At 39.6% G+C, this 24,029-nt stretch overlaps 1 protein-coding gene across 2 annotated transcripts in view; it reads right to left on the bottom strand.

Moving 5' to 3' along the window:
- Positions 1–499: 499 nt before the first annotated feature.
- tnr (tenascin R (restrictin, janusin)) overlaps positions 500–24,029 on the bottom strand; it is a 254,509-nt gene continuing 230,979 nt past the window's right edge. For both annotated transcript variants that reach the window (XM_077231834.1, XM_077231844.1), the window contains 9 exons: positions 18,435–18,554; positions 17,396–17,539; positions 11,928–12,058; positions 10,288–10,420; positions 9,785–9,936; positions 7,120–7,216; positions 4,024–4,185; positions 3,706–3,869; positions 500–2,053 (listed from right to left, as the gene is read on the bottom strand). In XM_077231834.1, the coding sequence (XP_077087949.1) occupies positions 1,937–2,053; positions 3,706–3,869; positions 4,024–4,185; positions 7,120–7,216; positions 9,785–9,936; positions 10,288–10,420; positions 11,928–12,058; positions 17,396–17,539; positions 18,435–18,554 (1,220 nt within the window). In that variant the 3' untranslated portion in view covers positions 500–1,936. The remainder of the gene's footprint in view (positions 2,054–3,705; positions 3,870–4,023; positions 4,186–7,119; positions 7,217–9,784; positions 9,937–10,287; positions 10,421–11,927; positions 12,059–17,395; positions 17,540–18,434; positions 18,555–24,029) is intronic.

Raw genomic sequence — 24,029 nt, 5'->3', positions numbered from 1 at the left:
GCGTTGGTATATCGTTCCCCATAGCGTCGTTGACGTATTGTTGAGTTCCCTTCGAAAGGGAACGTCTCAGGTTACGACTGTAACCTATGTTCCCTGAGAACAGGGAACGAGACAATACGTCTCCCTGCCATGCCGCGGGGCTTGCCTACCGTACAGTCCCTTCAGACGATAAGGTGATTTGTCATGTTTGCAAGGCGCCCCTTTATACTTCCAGGTCGCACGTTAATCATTCACGCTAATGATTCACGGGCTGTCGCCGGTCAATATGATTGACGTGATTTGATAGTGATTTCAGACACCTGTCACGCCTGAGGCGTTCCCCATAGCGTCGTTGACGTATTGTCTCGTTCCCTGTTCTCAGGGAACATAGGTTACAGTCGTAACCTGAGACGTTTTATCGACACCCAAAAATATTCTTTAAAATTCTCCTTTTGTGTTCCAAAAAAAAAAAAGAGCAAAGAAGTTTGGAACAGCATGAGAGCAAGTCAATAATTTTCAGTTTTTGGTTTTACATTAAGTTGAAATGCAGAATAAAATGTAGATCTTTAAAATGTTTAATTAAATCCCAGCATATCTGTATTACGCTACTGTTGTTTCAATACTTTCAAAAAGTGAATACATAGAAAACAATGTATTACAACTTCAGTGAGTTAATTAGACAAAAACCCCCTCTAGTTCAGAAATGAGAGAGACGTGATACTAGAAAAAGAAATATCACTTGCTGCATGAGGTAAGTGTTACACTGCATGAGGAAAGGTTTAGAAAAATATCTCATGGTTGCACTCCTTCACAAACCTTTCAGTCACTGTGCAAAATACATTGAGGCCATGTTACAGATTGAAATAATATATTTTTTGTCAGGTACAAAATGTTAAAGAAAAAAGACTATGTTCTAAGTTGCACTAGGAGTTGCATTGTTTTTATGACCTATTGTGTGTATGCCAAGCCTTAAAAGCTCAAGCCTGACTGCTTGTCAGCAGGTGTCTGCCCAACTCCAATTTAGAAAGGAATAGAAACATCCATGAAAAGAACACTTCAGATGGTCTACTGCATTTCTCCTGCACTCAACTATGAATTTCTATTAACCTAGCAGATTTACAAAGACACACATGGACACAATTATTCAACAGGAACAAAAACATTTGAAACACTCTAAAGCACGGAGTGTGAGACAGAGCTATGCAAAAATTATCCATATGAGTTCTTCATATGAACATATCAGTGCTCTCAGGCCAGCTTATATGTTCTTTTAGACAGATCTAAATAAAACACTCATGTGGGATGATGTAATATTATTACTACTAATCAGCCTTGCAAAAAATAGTACAATTTAAAATAAATTAAAATATGGGACAAATTATTTGATTGAAAAGCGTTTCTGTTTCAGATTAGTCTGAATTGACCTCAGATACTGAATAGTTCTTTGGTTTCTGAGGTTTCAATGATGATAGAATTTTGTGTTCAAGTATCATGGCCAATTGTTAATATAAGTTTAAATATGAGATAAAATTAGGCTTCAGGGTGCAGTAAATGCAAAATCTAACACTGAGATGGGTCACATGAACATGAAAGTCATTCAGTTACTCTTTAAAGGTATTTCTCATCATTTATAAAAATAGAAGCATCTCATTTTTAGGGGCATTAATCTTTTTCCAAAATCTTTTATCTCAAAGGGAGAAATGATCTCTTTTCTTTATTTAATGAGGTTCTTTCCTCACACTGTAAACGTGCTGAACAATACCGAAACTTAGTCTTCATTCTCCCAGAACTGAACAAATTGCATTACACATAAGAAAGTCACCCAACCTCAAGGTTTACAGTTTACAACCAACATTCGTCAAGGGGGTTTTGTCATTCAAAGATTTAAATAAGTTACATTGCTCCTTGTGGCCTCCTCGCCCCGTTTAAAAATAGAAACAGCTAGTAGGACGGTGGATTAATGGGTGGACCTCCTCCGCTTGCCACTGATGCTGCGGTAGTTGAAAGGTCTCATCTTCATCTCCACAAAAGGGATGGAAAATTCATGGCCTTTCCAGTGATACCAGTTTATACCCTGCGGAAGTCAAACACATGATAAACAGTTATATTAACTAAAGCGATCTCATTAGAATTTGTACTGTGGGTATTTATACATAAAATGTCGTTCTAGTGCAGATACACTGTCATATGTTTAGACAGAAAATTAAACATAGAAAATCAACATACTGACATTGTATTAGCATTTTAAACTCTTTAACTTTATGTACTTAAAACTTAAGAAGTGTATAAATGTTTATGAATCTTATGAAATTCTAAGAATATTAAAGGATGCACCCATATTAAAATGCTAGAAAGCCAATAACTATTTTCATGTTATATCCAATAACTCAAAAAAATAACACAAAAAATCTGTGAAAAAAAAAGTGAAACTAGGCATCAAACATCAATGGACAGTCTAAAAATGGATATTGGTTTTGAGATTTGCTATTTAACAATGTTATAAAATTATTAGTTTTTGTTTAAAGATTAACTTTAAATGAGTGTTAGATGATGACAAAGGTAATCTATATGTAACAATATTGGAAATGAGCATAACATTTAAATACGAACCAACAGGTATTAAACATATTTAATATCCAGTAACTGATATACAATATTGTGAAACCATCGTGAATTCATTGGTTAATTTTGTGGAATTGTGCAATGAACCAGTGTACCATTTTGCCAGTTTCAGTTTTGCCAGAAAAGTTGCAAAGATCTCTACAATTTGTAGGTAAGGTATACATAAGAAAAATATTTTTAGATGCTGTCAGTATGTTGATATTGTACATTTCAGTATCAATCCAAGAGCACAAAAACATACGTTTACAATTCATGTACAAATAGCAATTGTCTAGCAACTCAATGTTATTACTACTGAAATACCCCACAAAGTCAAGAACACCTCTCAAAAGAATATTTTTTATATTACAGGCCTTTATTAGTTTTCAGATTGTTAACCTCAGCTTTTATGAAAAAATATCACAGATACCAATGGGAAATATGACCTTATCGGTTATAAGCTACACCAACACGCTAACGCTTGTGAAAAAGCTGAAATGAAAGCAGACAGTGAGACAACAGGACATGACAACACAGTTAAGCAAGGACGGATCTACAATATTTTTACCCATTGGCCTGTGAATCTTACTTATCAACCTTTATTTGCTTTCAGTTTCCTTCCAAATGCTCTTGCATGTTTCCTGTCTTTAGCGCTTGCCCTTGCAAACAAAACCACAAAGAATGAGTCACAACCAACAAAGGCCCTGTAGGTGTAAGATTAAATAGCCGAATCAAGATGTAATCAAAGTACTAAGTTCCTGTGAGAGTTTGCATGTGTAGGCAGTTTGTGCCTACTTGTTACTCCATAGGTTCTGGAAACAATGCATGTATAAAGGTGCGGTAACATTAGCGAATGCAAAAAAGGCCCATTGTCTCTTGTCAATAGTGTAGTGATGTATGAAGCACAGCTCAAACACAAGCCACTTTCAAACCAATCAGCTCTCTATTGGTCAACACAGCAAATCTAGATATCTTTTGTCCTCACTCAAAATTCCCTATTGCGCTGATTTCTATTGAACTGACTGGATTTCGCCAGAGACGATTCTCAGAACAACGGTAAATGTGACCGCACCTTTAGGCTAATTATGTGGATATACAAGACATTTCAGTCCAGTGCAGGAATACCTGGCTATGTCTGGACTCTCCGTATTTTCCGTTAAGGTTGGCCCGATGACAGTTTTTGTACCACCACGCTCCCTTGTAGGACAGTGCACAATTGGTGACAGCGATGTCATTGTCCTTGTCCTTGGTAGAGAAAGGTCTGCTCTGGTGGTAGCTCAGAGAGTCACCTGGGGTAAAAAGAGACCATAATTACAATTGATAGGCTTAAATATCTAAAACCACTCTGGACAGATCATCTTTGGGTTGTTTAAATGAATAAAAAAACGAGTTATTTCCTTTCAATGTATTTAAAATGAATGCCCAAATGTCCTCCGGCCGCACCTGCAGTGCCATTATACTCTCCTATCCTCAGTTTGTAGAGGCTCTTGGAATCTCCAATGGAAAACCTGTCATAGTTGGCATATACGGACTCCTGGCTGTCTTTCATGTCAATACGGAGCTCGTAACGACCTTGAGCTGCAATCTTCTGAATGCTGTCCAACCCTGCATGGAGAAATGAAAAAAAATATATATATATATTTCTGAGGAACACTTCCATCCAGCCATCCCATCTCTGTGTTCCAGCCCCTAAACATGTGAAAATGTTGTCTTCAAATATGGTCCACTCTGATAAGAGCCCATAATTTAATATAAAAGTAGTGCTTGTTTGGTGGTCCATCTCACTCTCTCCGACTCTTATATGTTCTGAAGATAAGGAGCAAAAGACCGCAGATAAACAGTCTGTTTATTGAAGATAATCAAATTTTCTGACTGTGCAGTGGAGAAATGTCCTGTCTGGCTAAAGACACAATCACTTTTTGATAGCGTAGATGTCTCCTGATAATAGAGCTCCATCTATTTTGTGAGTGTCTACAAGGATGTGCTGAACTGTAACTAAGTCCTTAAACTCACCTCAGGATTTAAAGCCGTAGAATGAACCTAGGAAGCAGAAGGCTGATGAACTGTAACAGTGAGGGAAAATTATCTGAATCACCTGACATGGTCAAAAAGCATCTTTAAGGGCAGCCATGTTGTAATGAGATTAGTAAAAAAATGTGGTGGGGGAACCTCATTAAATAACAGCATGGACACTATTTTTTTACTGACCCAATCAGTACAATCTCAGCAAGAGACGGTGTTTTTACTTGATTAAAATCAGCCAGGCATCACATGGCATGATATCTAAAATATTACAGAATCATATTACTTTTAATCACCATTTTGGGCCAAGTACTACACTTTTAACAGAACACTGCACATTTCATTATTATTTATTATTATTATTAATTTATATTATTATTATTATTATTATACATATTATTTTATTATATTATTTATACATCACAAAACTTTATAAAATTTTGCTTAAAACAGGAAAATGTATTTGCCGAAGGTGTACTCAACAAAATAATAAAAAAGAAGATAGAATCATTATAATTAATAAATTTTTTTTTTTTTTTTTACTGGAAAACAAGACAGTGAAATCTGTGAAAACTGTATTAGTGAGTAAAAATAACCAGTTAGTCAGAGTGGTTAATGTGGTAAATACAGTCTGTACACCAATTATCATAGCATTATTTCAAGCAGAAACTGAAAATGCATAACATCATTCCAGTATCCTTAATGAAAAAAACATTCTAATTTTCAAATGTGTTGCAAAGAAAATAACCCTTTTTGTTCTTTTTCTCTCAGTTCAGGAAGACTGCAAATCTCTTGGAATAATGACAAACAGACTAACGGAGTCTATTACTTTTCTGAATTACTTTGTGCCTTCTTCCATAACACCATATCTCTACAGTACTGTCCTATTTGCATGGTTGAACACCAGCCCCATTTCTTAAATATACCATTCAGGAGTAACTGACTGTCATGACCAGGTGAGGATTTACAAGGAGAGCCCAGGGACCATGGAAAAGTAACAAGTACCACAGGAAAACAGACATGCTCTCTGCTTTGAATGCTTGAATGAAGCAGGGCAGCAAAGTTTATCTGCCAAGTTGTGTGGTTGATGAACATATAGTGTTTGTATGTAAAAAAAAAAAAAAAAAGGGTGTGTTGTACATGACAAGTCTTTCATCATTACAAAAACAGCTTCACATTACATAACACCTAGGCTGAAAGGCAAAAAAACTCAACACAATAATATATAAATAGCTGACACAAACTTGTGATACCATAAACAACGTACAGTTAACACCATGTTTCCACCACACCAAGCAGAGTGTCTCACTGTTGAAAAACGAACTATATATATGACATAAGCACTTATCTATGATGCAGTACACAGAATAGACTGTTTTCAGCTTGGTGTCTGTTTTTTTTTTATCACGCTGTGGTTATACAGCGGTATAGCAAAATATCTACTGGTCACAGAATATGCCGCCTAGCCCTGCTAATTATTACCTTGCTAAGAAAGCATACTTGTGATTACAGCAGTTGCATTTACTACAATGATGACAATTTCTACTCCAACATAACACCCACAAAGTGATTTCATTGTGTTAAATGTCTATTGTGTATATAAATGCAGTATTTGAAGACGCCGCTCTTCAAACGTATCAAGAAATGCTGCAAACAGTGTTTACTTTCTGCTCATGAGCTGAAATCTTTCAAATGTGCTCCTTCCACACCAAATATAGTTATACATATTATCCAGGCCTAAATGTCTGCAGAGGCATAATTTGTAATGTTTACTTTTTATCTGTAATTGAGACAATGCTCTGAAATTCGTGCTGTGCACAAATGCTATTTTTCCCCCTGAATTTTAATGAATATAATTATAGCTTTCTAATAAGATTTATGCATCAGGGATAAAAAGGAAAATGGGCTCTATTGTTTTCCATCAAATTGGATTTTGATGAAAATAATTACCAGATCATTTAAACAGAATCTGAAAGCTGAGAGTCACCAGTAACAGACTGAGGGGTCCTGAAGCACAGAGCCGATACTAGATACTGAATGCAGGAGGACACATGGAAAATTTCAAAGGATTGTGCTTTAATGCAGCCTCTCACAGAGCTAGAAGACTTTGTGTTTTTTTCCTCTTTGTTCAGAGCAGCCCTTCACTGTCTCTCATTTGAAAGTATGCTCCATATAATGCAAGTAAATAGGAAATATATACAGTGTCCCTGGAGCAAGTTAGCATTAAGTACTAAGGTAAAGCTAGATGGTTTCCCAAAATGCCCATCCAATATTTAAATGAAGCAACCATCTGATTTCTAGTCAAGAGCACTCCGCACTGAGTTACATTTAAAGGGATTGATGCTTAAATAAAACTCATACATTTGCCAGAGAGTGCTGACCAAATTTAGATCTGCCTGAAGAGTTTAATGGGGCCTAAAACGATCATATTTTTAATGAGTCATTACATAGCAGCTTTTTTTCCAGACAGCTCTAACCGCTCGGTCTATAATTCAAGTGTATTTCACGTCTTCTCACCGAGCCAGAATTCATCCTCCAGGTTGCCAAAGCCGATCTTGTAGTCACTCCACTTCCTGGAGAAATCAGTCAAACCGTTCTGACGTCGCTGGAACACCTGAAACACAATCAGCAGAAGTACAGCTGTCGCACAACAATTAATGCCAATCAAATATAATGCGTTTAGGGCAATATGGAGCACATGAATGGCAATCTATCCCAACAGTCATTTTACTTTGGGATGATGACATCTGCAATAGAAGCAGCTGTGACAGTGACCCTGCTGAAAAGACCAGAATATGCAATCACCAGCATATGTTGTGTTTTGAACATTGGTCTCTGGTGTGGGATTTCAGACGAGGCTCAAAATGTACACTTGTTATAGGCCAAAGGCAATTATATAGTTATTTGCCAATTGGCCGCTAACTTTATGGTTCAAGTCGAATTGTAAAATCGAAAGTCTGGTCTTTGCTGATGTAAGTGGTTTTCTCCAGGGGCCTCATTTATAAAACTTTGCGTAGGATTTGCGTCAGAAGTGGCGTACGGATGAAACATAGGACGTGCGTACGCACAGAAATATTCGGATTTATAAAACCGTGCGCACGCACATCCTACGCATTTTTCCCTTAATAAATCACAATCAATTCTAAATGTAGCGCAGCTTTTGCGGCTTCATGTCACGCCCATAGTTACCCATAAATAGTCCATGAAACGCCCACAAGTTAATATTCATCGATTGCGAAATCATGGCAAACACAGAGAGGAAATCAAAAAAACGTAACTTCACTTAATGTGAAGTAGAAGTTATTGTTGGCGAGGTGGAAAAGAGGAGAAAAATGTTGTTTGGAGGACACAGTGTGGGCATTACTAATGCCAAAAAGCCACTTGAGTGGCAAAAGGTTGCAGACGCCGTAAATGCTGTAGCCTCACAACCTCGGACTGTGGCCGAAATAAAAAAGAAATGGTCGGACATTTGCCTCATTTGCCAGCAAGTTTTCTTGCCATCTGAAGATGCGTTCACTCCGAATCCTTCCATTTTCCACATCTTCTAAGAGCGCAAGATCAGCCATTGTGCGTCGTTACGCATTGTGACGGGGCATTTTATTTCCATCCATTTAATTGCATCTGACAAGCTACAGATGTCGGTTATAATCTACTTGGAAATGGGAAATAGTTAAGCGCAAATGTAATTTCTAGCAGCTTTCTGAATGGGTGAGACATACGTCATACGTTATTTTATCTACAATAAAACAAACTAAAGGCATATGCATGAATATCATGATTCTGTAGCTGATGAAGACATTTTTACTATGAAAACAACTTTCCCCAGTGGACAAATAGTGGACAAATCTATCTATCTATCTATCTATCTATCTATCTATCTATCTATCTATCTATCTATCTATCTATCTATCTATCTATCTATCTATCTATCTATCTATCTATCTATCTATCTATCTATCTATCTATCTATCTATCTATCTATCTATCTATCTATCTATCTATCTATCTATCTCTCTCTCTCTCTGACTGACTATCTGACTGACTATCTAATTGCATCTATATCTGCTCTGCCAGACGGACACATTGGCGAGAATATCAGTTTTGTACATTATTTCGTTCTGTTTACCATCTTATTTATGAGGATGAATTGTATAACATGCCAATATTATTGCAGAACATATTTCACTTTTCTTTTTGCAAATATGTGTTAATTTGCATTTCTGTTGCAGATCGATCAAACGGGTGTTCGTGTAGGCTGTTACTGTAATTGTAAGACTTTGTGAAGTCTTCGTGTTATTTATGAGAGTATTGCCATTTATTTTACACAACGGTCTACAGTTTCACACACTTTCACGTGTTTCTTCCATCTGCCGACGGTGTCGCCATTTCTCATTTCACCCGTTTTTGTGCGTACGCCTGGGTCAGAGCTTGCGTGAAGGACCGCACATTTTCCCGTCAAGTTTGCTTTTTATAAATACCAATTATTGCGTAGAGAGCGGCGTACGCCTTCTTTTGTGCGTACGCAACGTTTATAAATGAGGCCCCAGACCTCTATGTGCTTTAAATGAGTGGCAGACATTGGCTAATTTTTTTGTGATAATAATAATAATATGATCTTGTATATTATAATAAAATGTCTAAATAATAAAAAATGATATAATACATAACTATATTTGAAAATAATAATACATAATTTTAAAAATGAATTTTAATTTTAGAAATGGCTCAATAATCAGTCATAGTACCAAAAATATTTTTTCAATATAATGAATAACTTCATGTTTTGTGTGTGTGTGTGTGTGTGTGTGTGTGTGTGTGTGTGTGTGTGTGTGTGGCCAGTAATACATTTTTCTGGGCAATACTTTTTCTAAATTTAACTGCCAGACAGATATTTTGGATATATATGTACTGGTGTTGACACCAACTTCTCAACTAGCTTAACCATTAAGATTTGGTTGGTTAACCTAATACAGCATGTTTCATCTAGTTAACTTTGCTTTTGAACAGCATGGCTACACTAGATACTCCAGCACAAACCAGTCTAAAAAACTAAAATTCTGGTCTTTTCAACAGGGGCCAATCCTATAAATGGCACTGTGGGATTTTGTTTAAATCATACATTGTGCAAACATATAGACAATACAGACAGGGTTCAGATGTCATAGTCAGATCTCTCACTCACTATCCAGCCGCCTCCGTCGGTGGTCATGTCGCAGTAAACCTGCACACCTTGGCTGAGGTCTCTGTTGATGTAGATGGTGTAGATTCCGCTCAGGTTCTCTCCGTTCAGGAGGTGTTGCGCACAGTTCTGTGGCGTGGGAAACAATCGGTTTCCTGAGGAGGAAAAGGGTTGAGAAATATCCAAAACAACAGAGCAAAAGAAAGCGAAGGGTCACTGGGAGGTTAATGAGCGGTGATTTGCATCACCGCCACGACAATGAAGTGTAAATTTGTTGATTTCTGCCTGAGATGTTATGAAATGCTATCTTTGGAAGTCGGGTGCTTGTAAAGTCACAGAAACACAAGACAATAAATGAGGGTGAAGCAAGATGCGAACAGATGCACTGAATGTGTCGCTACTGATTTGTACTTGATGAGGTTGATGGGGCAATAGTGTGCATTTGTACCTATTGGTGAACGAACCGATCAAACCCGAAGTATATAGGAGATGTGGAAGATTTGCACCTGTTGTGAAAGAAGTGGAAACAATGGCGCTGGTTTCTAATCCTCTGGCGGCTTGCAGTCTCACAGTGTATTCGGTGGTCTCCGCCAGCCCCTCGAGACGAATCCATGTATCTTCAGCATCTAAGATCAGCTCCTAAAACACAATCAAACACAGTCTACTGATCCGCAGGCACGCCGAGGCATTAGTGCATTACCTCTGTTCAAACACTATAGACCAAAACTAAACAAAGAACTGCTCGGTGGCAGAACAGTTTTGTGGAGAACATGCTTAGAGATCAAAGAACAGCAGCTCTTAAGCATTGTGGGTAGGAAAGATATTCCTCATAAAAAAACAGAAGACAGGTCACAATCACTTTAAGAACTGCCTGACAAATTGTTGTGATCTGAAGCTGCTTATTGTTTGGTGTTTTTCATACAATGCTTTTCCTCCCAGTGTTATCTTCCATTATGATTGGCAGCTCTAAAGCCCTTGATGGGGGAGGAAGAGGCTTATCAGACACTGGCGCTGCTGGGGAGAAACAGCGTTTCTATTTTGGTCTACGGCTCATGACAGTTCACTTCCCCTCTTTTGTTTAAAAAAAAAACCACTTTTTTCAAACTAATGTGCCACACATTTTCTGTGCCTTTTCAGAACTTTTACTCTGAGGATTTACCGAGGACCTGGATGGACATGACACACACCTTTGAAACAACATTTGATTCCATATTCATCCTTTTCCTTTTGATCAATGTGTAATGTGATTTATGTAGCACAGCAGTGTTTTAATGAAGTTGCATTAATGGTTGTCAGTATATAGAGGATATTGAGCAGGTAATTGTATTAGGGAAGCTTCCGTTTGTAGCAGAGTCGGTCCATTTTGATTCCTTCACAATCCTGAATCTGAAATATAGGCTGAATATAGACTACACTGTATTATTATTTTTGGGCAATTCCCATATTGTCTGTTATTAAGCCAACCTGGCTCTAATGGAAAGAGAAATCTTTTATGTCTAAGATGCACCAGCAGAGTTTAAATCATCTGTGCACCACTGACACCCACTGGACGGATACAAACACTAACAGTTGGCTACTAGGTCAGAGTGTTCTGTTGCATTGATTGTGTGCATGTCTGTGTATAACAACATAAATCTACAGATTATAAATGTCATTGCATTTTCTAGTCAAGCTGTTTAAATACAGATGACCAAAAAAACATTATAGGACAGTGATCATGCATTAAAAGTAATGCAATTATTTGAAACAAATTCTGTATCTACTGTCTCATTCCAGATAAATCGTTTCAGGGAAGTCTTTAATAGACTTTGAAATGACTTTGTTAAATGATTTAATTAAATTGAGCTTTTCCGATAGGCAGATTTAAAAGCGGTAACGGCTCCCTTAGATGGTTGATCTCTGTGGAATTTAGTTTATGTTACATCGTAAAGTTTTTATGAGATCAGGTTGTACATCAACTAGAGTTCAAATCTGAAATGCAATGAGCACAGAAATGAGAACAGCAAAATATCAAAACCACCAATAAAATGTTCACACTATAAGTCATGCATATTTATTTCCTATTTTGTTTTCTAAATTTGTGTTACAAATTGCATTACTTTATATCTGTATTTGTCACTCAAGCTAAAGTCTACATTATGCTTGCCTTTCGACTGCCGTCCGCTGCTTTGTAGGTCAGCATGTAGTTATCGATGTCCGCGATGGGCGGTCGCCAGGATATGAGGGCGCTTCGATGGTTAATCTCACTAGCTGTCAAGTTCTGGGGCGCATCCATGGCTGTTTAAATAAACATCAAAGAGCAAAAGCAATTTATAGACAAAACCCATCTGTTGGAGTAAAGTCTTATTACCAAATTTGACAAGCAACATTACACTTGCATCAACTGGAAACTTTGATTGTAAAACCCAGTAACTTTTTTTGGTCAGATACTATTTACTTGTATGGCATTTATGGCAGCAGTGACTGGCTCAAAACAACATGGCTTTAGAAATCATGAGCAAACATGGCAGATTTCACATAGGTCTACTGCCCAGGAAATGCTACTGAGATGATTTTCTACAGGTATTTTAGACCTGCTTGGTTTAAAACAACAAGCTACACTAACAGAGCATGTTTAAAATGACCATCCCCCACCTGACATTCAGCTGATTTTTCACTATCAGATGCTTTGTCTATGTATCAGTGTGTATGTTTGGAGCGGTGTCAGCACACCCGCTGGAGGCATGTAAGATGCTCGCTTGCCTGAGGACAAAATAAATCACATGGTTGTGTGTGTAGTATAGGTTTCAGGCACACTGACAGATCCACTTCAGAGGTAAGACAATTAGTGTGTGTTCACCGGCGTCCTGTCTCTCAAAGTGATCTCTTATCAGTCAACATGCCACTCTCCCCCCAGCAGAGAACAGGCACACAAGCTGAACACATACACACACTTTCCTTTCATACTACAAATGCTGATGCTTCTTTTGCATGTCTTCAAAAGCCATCTGCTGTCTATGTGCAGAAAAATTGATGTATTATTGGGTTTTTTTCAGTGTAAAAAAGTACAGCTCTCCTTCTCCAATCCAACCTCTCATTCTCTGGAACTAAAGGTATGAAATGTCCTAGATATGAAATGATTTGTTGTACTTGCAGACAAGAAAACATTTGGTTACACTTTATTTTAAAGTGACACAGTTACATTGTACTTGCTCAAGTTCTAAGCAATATTAATTAAACACACGTACTTACCATAGAGTTACGGTTAGGGTTTGGTTTAGGGTTAGTTATTTGTAATTATGCATAATTTACTGTTACTACTATAGTAAGTACATGTGACGTGTAACTACGTCACCTTAAAATAAAGTGTTACCTAACATTTTAATAGAAACTATCAGTTACAGAGGCTTGGAAAGTCATATCAGAACATAATACCGTTAGTTAAATATATCATAAGTAATTCTGGTTTTACACACAAACATATGTATGCCATGAGAGCCAGTATTACATCTATCAAATACCTTGAGCCATTTTGTTTATAAAAAAGTTTTTTTTTAGCTTTTTTTAGGCTGACCAATTAATAAAATATGACAAATTCAACATGGAATATTTTTTGTTAAATGTACAAGCTTACTTGCAATGTTACGTTTCTGTCAGGATTTTTTGTTGAATAGAATGTTGAATAGAATAGAAAAAAATGTAATAACTGTTACTGTTCAACATAGGTAATAAGAAACGTTTCTTGACCACCTAATCAGCATAGAATGATTTCCGGAGGATCATGTGGCACTGAACACAGGGGTAATGGCTACTTAATAATGAAAATATACAAACATTTTTAAAAAAGTTTTCTTAAATGGTAAAAATTTACTTCACAATATTACTGTTTTTACCGTAATTTTGGTCAAATAAATGCAGCCTTAATGAGCACGAAACTTCTTTCAAAAAAATAATAAAATCTAACCAAACAAAACATTTGAACAGCATTCTAATCTTGATTTACCATTACTAACAAAGTGCACCTATGGAGATTGAAATGCTACCGTGGAGGAATGGAGAGAAATGCTTGTATGTATATCTGAGGAATACATTCATATTCCTGTCCTCACCTAAATCTCTTTAACAATGAATGTAGAACTGTAATTTAAATCAAAATGACAGACAGCACTAATCCTGAAATGGGCATGAAATGTGTTAGTTGTTGTCATCTTAATTATCCCCTTAAGCTTCCATAAGCCTCCTCATAAATGCCAAAATGATGCATCTATGACGCTTCACCTCCCTCAGGGTGGGAGCGGGCAGATTCTTAAATACCGCAGGATGGTAATTTCAGCTAGGTTGTTTTAGGCATTGCAGGCAATGAAACATTGTTACATTTTTATCAGAGCATGGCAGGATCTAAATCCACTGTTATTGGAGCAGAAATGTTTCTGAATTAAATTGTCATTAAGTATTGGAGGCAAATGAACACCACAAACCTCATCAAGCGATTTTGTGTCAAGATTCCGCACGTCACTGAGCTGGCACTGGGGTGCAAAGCCAATGGCCTGTGACACTTTTATGTGCAAATTAATTTCCTCTAAACAATCCAAACTAATGAAGTATTCTGGGAGGGCCGCTTGATTAAAGTTGAGGTCTAATGCATCTGAAAGTGGCTCGGCCCAACCACCCCGTTTAATAGATGAGCTGAAAGTTTCAATGCAGAATAAAGCAGCTTGAAATGAAATCACTGCTTGTTCTAGTTCAGTGTTCTGTGTGGGAAAGACAGCTCGCCTCTCTCCGCGAACAACCTCACTGTGAGGAAAGACGGGTAGTGATGCTGATCTCCTCTCTGTTCTCACATGGGAATTGGAGCTTTGCTGACTATAATATTTTGTTACACAAACTACAAAGGTAACCCAAAAATAACGGCCTTGTTTCTGCTTCACATCTCTGCTAAACTAAAAGAGGATGATGGTATAATTAGAGAAGAGCTTAAACTTTCAGCTGTCTATTGGATATTTAAGCATGAGTGCTGTTTTACTTAAATGTCTTCACAGCTGTGATTTGACTGCAGGCAATGCGTAACCATGGGTTAAATATCAGCACTATTGGGATTGCTGGTTGTCCAATCAAATTAGAGTACACTGGGATCGTGTATAAAAAGCTGTAGATAATACTGAAATGAAGTCAGCAACTTCAACTGCCACTAAACCAATGTTTCTCAATCCTGCTCATCTCAGCACAATTTGGATGTCTGATTCAACTCATCAGCTCATTAGTACAGTGCTCCATGACCTGAAGACATTGTAAGGGTCCATCAGGTTACTGAGACACCTAAAATGTGGGCCATCAGCAGCAGGATAGAGAAACATGGCACTAAAATAAAAAGAAAATACTATTGACTTGTCCTGTCAATCCATTCCAAATTATATCTAAGCTTTGAGTTTATTTACAGTTATGTAAATAAATATTACATTATTTTACTGCTACCCCATCCAAGTCTGTGCATGGCAGTATAAGCAACACTACCGTTCAAAAATTTAGGGTCAATAAAATGTTAACATCTTCTTTAACGACGTCTGCTTACCAAGGCTTCAAACAGTAGCATTGTGAAATATCATTACAATTTAAAATAAAAGTTTTTTTATTTTATTTGAATATATATGCTATTCCTATGATTAATTTTCAGCATCATTACTCCAGTATTCAGTGTCACATGATCCTTCAGAAATCTCAAGAAACATTTTGAAAACAGTTGTGCTACTTAATATTTTTGTGGATATTTTCCAGGATTCTTTGATGAATAGCACTTATTTGAAATATTTATATTTTTGTTACATTATAAATGTCATTTCCTTCAGAAAAAATTAATGGTAGTATTATGTACTATAATAACATAGTGAAGAGTCATCAATAATTAAAGTACAAAAATCCAGCAGAACACTGCAGTCCGACCTTTTAAAGATATTGTGTCTAGTCCTCCAGGGTTTTATTTAAAGTGGTGGTTGATTATGATGTCACTTTTCTAACTTTAGTTAGTGTGTAATGTTGCTGTTTGAGCATAAACAACATCTGCTAAGTTACAACGCTCAAAGTTCAAAGCAAAGGGAGGCATTTTCTTTTAAAGAAATTGCTTTTTAAGGACTACAACAAACGGCTGGATGGGACTACACAAGCTTCCTCCCGGGTTAGTGACATCACAAACCCTAAAATTGACCTAAACCCCGCCCCCGGGAACGTGATTTATAGATTATCATGACAGAATATGCTAATCAATAACTAGAAGATAACTACACACAAGCTACATAAATTAATCAACTAACCATTCAGAAATGTCCTGTTACATTCACATGTTGTCTTTTCTTGGGTCTCTCCATCTTTGTCTGACTCCGGTTTGAACATAAAAGGCTAAAAGTTTTTGAAATATTCAGTGCATGTCTGCGTGAAATAATCGGAGATGCTAACACATGAGCTCTAGAAGCTGTGCCGGAAGCAGCAGCTCATGTGCATTTAACACTAGAACTACCAAGGCGGTCGTTTTGACCGTTTTTAAATTTTACAATGTAATAACTTTGTTAAAATAAAATCAATGTGGCTGTAGGACTCTGACTTTTCCTAAATATGTGTATATTTTATTCTGACACTGTTATTTTATTAAAATCACAAAACAGTTCTGACTAATTCTACCTGGAATGGCCATGGCGGTCATTTTGACCGCACGCATTATCATAAGTCGGCTACATTTCCGCCATCAACGCGCACATATTGTTCAAGAAGTGCACAAATGAGCAGGTTTCTCAGAGGGACTTCATCCCGCGACTGGCAAGCGAACTTCGCTCCGACAACATGAAATCAAAAGCCACACAACTGGTGGTGCGATAGCCAGGACCCGGGCAGGAGCAGCAGCTGATGGAGAGAACGAGGCAGTGCCAAGTAAGGAGGAACGGCGAAAAAAATAAAACCAAGGAGACATGTGCCAAATGTCACAAAGTAGTGTGTGGGAGCTGCACACGAAATGCGGTGTTTGTTTGGACTGCGTACGCGTTAGTGAATGATGCGGGTTTTTTTCTTGCGCCGTTCAAATTACCCCTTTATACTTATCGTAACATTGTATATCCATTTATTTTTAGATTTTGAATTGATTATTGAACTTACTTACAAACAGGGCTGTACTAAACGGTATGAAGCTTTGACGTTTCCTAACTTTTTTGCATGTTTATTCACGTGGTGAGTGTGGTGAAAAATATATTTTTGACGCAAAATTTTCCTTACATTTCCTTAGAACTGTCGAGGAAATCTTTCTTTTGTGCTTGTTTTAAGGGCAATGACGTTATAACATGACGACAGGAATTGAAAGCATCATTGGAAAACTTAAAGAGAAAGGTTCAAATGTAGATATGACATGACGAAAATTATGTTCAGTACGGCCATATGACCGTCAAAGTATGAACGGTCAGAATGACAGCTGTGGTCGTTCTAGTAGTTATGGAATTCCGGTAGTTCTAGTGTTAAAGGGACAGACACAAAAACGCTGCGTTTTTGCTCACCCTTTAAAAAGTGACAATTTTAACATGCTATATAAAAATATCTGTGTGGTCTTGATCCTCCTCTAGTCTTTAATGAGAACACAGGGCACAGAGATGTTGCACTTACGTGTGACAAAGTTGGCGATGACAGTGCCGCTGGTGAGAGGACCTTTGGTGGCATAAAGGGCCAGTGAGTAGGTGGTGCTGGGAATGAGCTGACTCAGTTGGTGCTCCTGCTTGCTACCCTCCACTAAGAATGTGTCTGCTGTAACTGGAAAGATAAGTTCCATTTGTGCAAATGCAGGTGAAAAACGTTTTGTTTGCAAATATTCTTGGATTTTTTTAAAAAAATAATTAGGAAAAAAATCATGCATTATAACTGAAATTCAAATATTAACTGAATTGGCATTTAAACAGCAAAAATTACACATATGTGACCACAACAGTTTTATCATAAAAAATACTCAAAATTACAATACCTGACTGTATTAATATGACAATGAACTGCATTGGCTCACCAGTATACAATATTATTAACATTAAAGACAATTTTGGTTTCTAAATGTACTTTTTGGATGGTTTCATGCTCTCAGAAGACAATAAATCACTGTACAAATAATCTGTGGTCAGAACAAACCATGTTTATCCTCGATGTAGATGAGACCATATTTAACATAATCTAGATTGCATTTTTCATTTGTTTATTTATTTATTTTTTACCTGGCATAAATTTGCTGATGATTTTTTTAAAGGACGACAAGCAACCTGTCCATGTTGGCATCTACCTAATTTGGCAAGCTTCTACTAAGTTAAAGATTGATTGGATGATGTCAAAAAATAAAAGATACGAGAAGCTTTTTCTTCGCCCCTTATAAAAGTTGATGAGCCAATTCATTTAGCCATCCTAACTACCCATGATTATTAACTGCATTTTATTATTGCCATTGAGTGAGATCCATTTTCATATGCGCATTGTTTTTGTTTTTCTTTTTCCTCTGCCGCTTGTATACCTGAAATGGCAAAGCAGCGTACCTTTGTCCATGAGAAAATAAGTTACATTTCATTTAGTGTTTATGGCTACTGCTTTTGGGATGTGATTTAAAGAGTAAATGATGCTGACGAAAGTTTTACAGAGAAGTGTTTCCCTTCATCAGGCATCCACATACCTTGGTTACGGGTGAGGGTGAGCACGTAGTTATCAACACTGGAAACAGGGGCGTTCCAACGCAGGAGAGCCCCCTGAGGTGTGACATTCAATGCAGTGAGCTCCATAGGCATGTCCATAGCTGTGTGGAACAGAAGATTACGTGCAGGTTACAGACAGACAGTCTTAGATAAGCTCAGCCAAGGTAATTGGCAGCAGTCTCATCTTCACCTTTTTTTTCCCTGTGCAAACGATATTCAGCGGCAATTTAAAATTAGAGCACCTCAGCAGCTTGGAACTAATTTGTTGTGATTATCTGGCTGAAGAAGATCAAAATTTCCTTAATTAGCCGACATCGAGGGGGAAATTAGACAGTCAAATGTGTGCAGAGCTCATTCTCAATAGTATTTCCATACAAGTGAGTAATGAGAAATGTTGTTCTCCGTAATCCTCTATCCATGCTGTGACTTTCACAGATGGCCTTTCTTTTTTCAGACAGGAAAAATATCACTCTCCTATTTGTCGTATGTCCTCTAAGATGAGGTCAGTGGACTGTAATCGCACATTACCATCTTCCCATCCTGTCCCTCGCACATTTTTGTTCTGCCAGCCTCTGTTGCAATAGCCATATCACTTCCACAGCTGTAGAGATCTGACCCTCCCATTAGATTCTGTTGACTCTGTTCCAAGAAATTGTAGGCCCTCTCACAACCTTCCAGAGAAGCTGATCTCAGTTGCCTGACAGCAGTTCAGAGGCAAAATCCACCAATTCCTCATCGCACCTTCCCCTCGCTCTGCTTTACCGTGTCTTGACATGCCCTGCGCTGACAGACTAGGAGAATATTAGTTTTCCCTTATGTAATGAAAGTGAACTTGATGATCCCCAGTAGGTCATTAGGCAAAGCTGTGAACCAGAACATATCCATGAGCCAGATCCATCATGTTATATCAACCCCTCTTGCAACTCTTTACATTACAGCTGAAATAAGCCAGACTTTTCTCTATATCCAATTATTATTACACACAGCTCTATGGAATACTTGATTCTGATTGGTCAACCGCACCATCCAGCGGTACGTCTTTCCCTGATAACAACCGCTGAAAACAGATAACACAGGCTCATCTGGGCTACTGAAGTCAGCAGCGCTATATGCGTGCTAGGAACGATTTTACTTCGTGGAATTATGCGTTTGATGAGCTAATAAAATATTAAAACTGTCGACTCAATATTTTGTGTACAGTTATTTAATTATGTCATCCGGTATCGTGGACTTGCTCTCTCGTTTCATACAAACGCAGCTGCCGTCATTTTGCGACTATTGTTTTGTACACTGTTGATTATAAAATAACAAACAGGTACGATTTTAAAACAGTTTAATCTCAAATCAATAACAGGAAACTACCAAGACAAAATTAGCAGTTTTCATTTGGTCATGTGATCTCAAGGCGTAATAAGTGGTATGATAGTATCATATTCCTTAAATGTCAGTTTAGTTTGAAATTGTTGCGCTGCAACTGCTCTCTCCATGGAAGCTTTGCGTTTAAAGACCTAATAAAATGCTTCGACTCAGATCAATATTTCGTGTGTAATTATTTACTTATTTCGTAAGTAGCCGAATATAAGGGCCCTTCAGGCTGATAAAAGACCCCTCCGCTTCGCATCAGGGTCCTCATCACCCGCATAAGGGTTATTCTGAGATAACAACCGGCTGGCTGTACATTATCCTTTACATAATAAGCTGTTTCCAAAATATGCTTTAAAAAAAAAGAAGATCCACTTGTCACTTTGCATTGTTACAGTACTGCCGAGATTTGTCAACACGGGCAGCTTGAGATTGTTTGCATGTCACATTTTTATTAGCTTTGAACAAAACTGTCAAGCTTTAAGTTGCAACGGGAGTGTAGCTGTGTTTTGATGTATAGGCACACACTTCCTTCCTAGTTATTAAGCAAGTCAGCAGTCTTTAAGCAAAGGCCAGCATCTGTTTGTTCTATTGTACTACATCCAATGATATGACTAATTAGTTAACTTCCTAGACTCGAGACATAGACTAATTAATTCATTTCAGTGATATAATGCACAGCTGGGACAAAGACCTTTCCTGGAGATTTGTCTATTGAGAAGCAAAGTTAAATATTCCTGTTTAATCCAAAGCACTATTCTATTCTGAAGACAAGCTTTTAACATTAAAGCAATACACGAGAAAAGGTTCACTTGGCTTTCATACACTAACCATGCATATATATTAATTTGTGTGAAACATGGAAACGTCTCGGTTACGTATGTAACCCTAGTTCCCTGATAGGGAACGAGACGCTGCGTCAAACGCTGCGGGAACGCCCCTGCGTTGTGCGTCATGAAGCACGTATGGAATCAGCCCAATGGAGAGATGAAACGTCATAGGCGGGTGACGTCATCGACCAGGAAACTATAAAGCACCCCAAAAACACAAGCGCATTAGCTTCTGATAGGCTTGAAGGAAGCGCTAACGGGAGTGCCGGGAGTATGGCGGAGCGACGCAGCGTCTCGTTCCCTATCAGGGAACTAGGGTTACATACGTAACCGAGACGTTCCCTTTCAAGGGAACTTCGAGCTGCGTCAAACGCTGCGGGAACGCGAATACCCACGTCGCCATAGGACCAAATGACCGTCATGTGAGACTAGCGCACAGAGGACGAGAGCACCTGTGCCCCAGGGGTAGAGCTTAAGTCTAGGTCATAGAACTTAATAAAAGTATGCGGTGAAGACCATCCAGCCGCATCACAAACATCACTCAGGGAAACCCCCGACAAAAGAGCTTTAGAAGCAGCCATACTCCTGGTAGAGTGAGCTCGGACAACCAAAGGTGAAGGCTGGCCAGCCGACTCATAAGCAAGTGAGATAGCCTCAACCACCCACTTGCTCATTCTCTGTTTAGACGCCGGACACCCTTTCCTGGGTGGCCCGAAACATACAAAAAGTTGTTCTGATTTCCTCCACAGGGCAGCTCTGTGGACATAAGCGTCTAATGCCCTAACAGGGCAGAGTGAATTAAGTTTCTCCTGGTCCGATGACATAAATGGAGGAGGACAGAAAGCCTGCAGAACCGTAGGTCTAACAATATTAGTAGGAACCTTAGGAACGTAACCTGGTCTAGGATGCAGAAAAGCTTTAACCATGCCAGGTGCAAATTCCAGGCACGAGGGTGAAACCGACAGAGCCTGCAAATCTCCGATTCTTTTTAGTGAAGAGATAGCAAGCAAAAAGATAGTCTTAAAAGTGAGAAACTTCTCGGGAACTTCTTCGATAGGTTCAAAAGGAGCTAGGGAAAGACCTTCTAATACAATGGCCAGATCCCAAGTCGGCACCCTCGTACGAACTGCTGGCCTCAGCCTCAAAGTGCCACGGAGGAAACGAGTTATAAGCGGGTGTCTCCCAAGAGAAACTCCACTGAAAGGGACGTGGTAAGCAGCTAGTGCCGCCACATACACCTTTAGTGTGGAGGGGGATAACCCTGTGGAGAAGCGCTCCTGCAGGAATTCCAGCACTGCACCCACTGGGCAGTTAACTGGGTCCTGCAGGTGTTCTCCACACCAAGAAGTGAAAAGTTTCCACTTCAAGGCATAAAGCTTCCTCGTGGATGGAGCTCTGGAGTTAAGAATGGTCTCAACAACCTCGGTTGAGAGACCGGAGTCTATGAGCTGGGCCCCCTCAGAGGCCAAGCCCACAGTTTCCACAATTCTGGGCGGGGGTGAAGTATCGTGCCCCCCGCCTGGGAGAGTAGATCCCTCCTGACCGGGAGCTCCAAAGGAGAACCGTCCAGGAGAGAAATCAGGTCCGCAAACCATACTCGGGCCGGCCAGAACGGGGCTACTAGTAGTAGACTGACCCCGTCCCGGCGGACCCTCTCCAGAACTCCTGGTAACAGAGCAATCGGGGGAAAGGCGTACAGACGTGACCTCGGCCACGGCTGCACCATAGCATCCAACCCCAGGGGGGCTGGAAGAGTGATGGAGAACCACCGATGACAATGAGTGGTCTCCTTGGAAGCGAATAGGTCCACCTCGGCGCGACCGAAACTCAACCAAAGGAGCTCCACCACCTCGGGGTGGAGTCTCCATTCCCCTGGCCTCGGCCCCTGCCTCGACAGGGAGTCTGCTACCACATTCAAATACCCAGGGAGATACATTGCTCTCAGAGATAGTAGCTTCCCTTGGGACCACAGGAGGATCTGACGGGCCAACTTGTAAAGCCGGCGAGACCGCAGGCCCCCCTGATGATTTATATAAGAGACCACCGACGTGTTGTCTGATTGAACTAACACATGATGGCCTCTCAGGTCTGTTAGGAAGTGTTTCAGAGCCTGAAACACAGCCAACATCTCTAGACAATTTATGTGCCACGAAAGATGATGATCCTGCCACAGACCTTGGGCTGGGCGACCACTCATGACCGCCCCCCACCCTGTGAGGGAAGCATCCGTCGTTAGCGTTATGCGACGACAAAGAGCCCCCAGCACAGGACCTTTGGATAGGAACCAAGTTTCTCTCCACATGACCAGAGCACGAAGGCAGCGCCGCGTGACTTTGAACGTGCGGAGCGGATTTCCCCTCGGGGAGAATCCCTTGGTCCTGAGCCACCACTGTAGCGGTCTCATGTACAACAGGCCGCAAGGTATAACGTTGGACGCTGCTGCCATCAGACCCAACAGTCTCTGAAACTGCTTGACAGTGAGTAGCTGGCCTAGCTTCACTTGTTTCACAGCTGAGAGAATCGAAGCGATGCGGGTCGGAGAGAGTCGCGCCCGCATCGATACCGAATCCCAAACGACACCCAGAAAAGTGGTCTTCTGGGAAGGAGATAATACACTTTTCTTTGCGTTCAGCCTCAACCCCAACTTTCTGATATGAGCTAGGACGACATCTCGATGCCGAACCGCCATCTGCTCGGTCTGGGCTAAAATCAACCAATCGTCGATGTAATTGAGAATACGAATGCCCTGAAGCCTCAGAGGCACTAGTGCTGCATCCATGCATTTCGTGAAAGTGCGGGGAGATAAAGCTAGGCCAAACGGAAGAACCCTGTACTGGTACGCCTCGCCCCCGAAGGCGAACCTCAGGAACTTCCTGTGTTGTGGAAGGATGGACACATGGAAGTATGCGTCCTTCAGATCTATCGTGACAAACCAGTCCTCGGACCTGATTTGAGACACGATCTGCTTGATAGTGAGCATCTTGAATTTTAGCTTCCCTACCGAGCGATTCAATATGCGCAGGTCTAAAATTGGACGCAACCCCCCATCCTTCTTTGGAACGATGAAATATCGGCTGTAATAACCTGACTCCAAACTGGGAGGAGGAACCCGTTCTATAGCCTCTTTTTGAAGGAGCGTTTTCACCTCTTGTTCCAATACCAGAGCCTGCTCGGGGCCCACCACTGTGTGCAGAACCCCTCTGAATTTTGGTGGACGACACCTGAACTGGATAGCATAACCCTTTTCTACTGTCTGCAGGACCCAATGAGATATTTTTGGAAGGCTTTTCCACTCTGCCAGAAATTCTACTAAGGGTACCAGCCTCTCGAGACTGGCCTCTGGTGTAACTTGAGCAGCAGACGCAGCGCCCTGTAACGGCGCAC

Source organism: Siphateles boraxobius, unplaced genomic scaffold, assembly GCF_051911475.1.
Source record: "Siphateles boraxobius isolate OS27281-9 unplaced genomic scaffold, OSU_SipBor_1 1, whole genome shotgun sequence".
Taxonomy (NCBI): Eukaryota; Metazoa; Chordata; class Actinopteri; order Cypriniformes; family Leuciscidae; genus Siphateles; species Siphateles boraxobius.
Note: the sequence above shows the minus strand (reverse complement) of the source record. Positions and strands in the feature narration are given on the sequence as shown.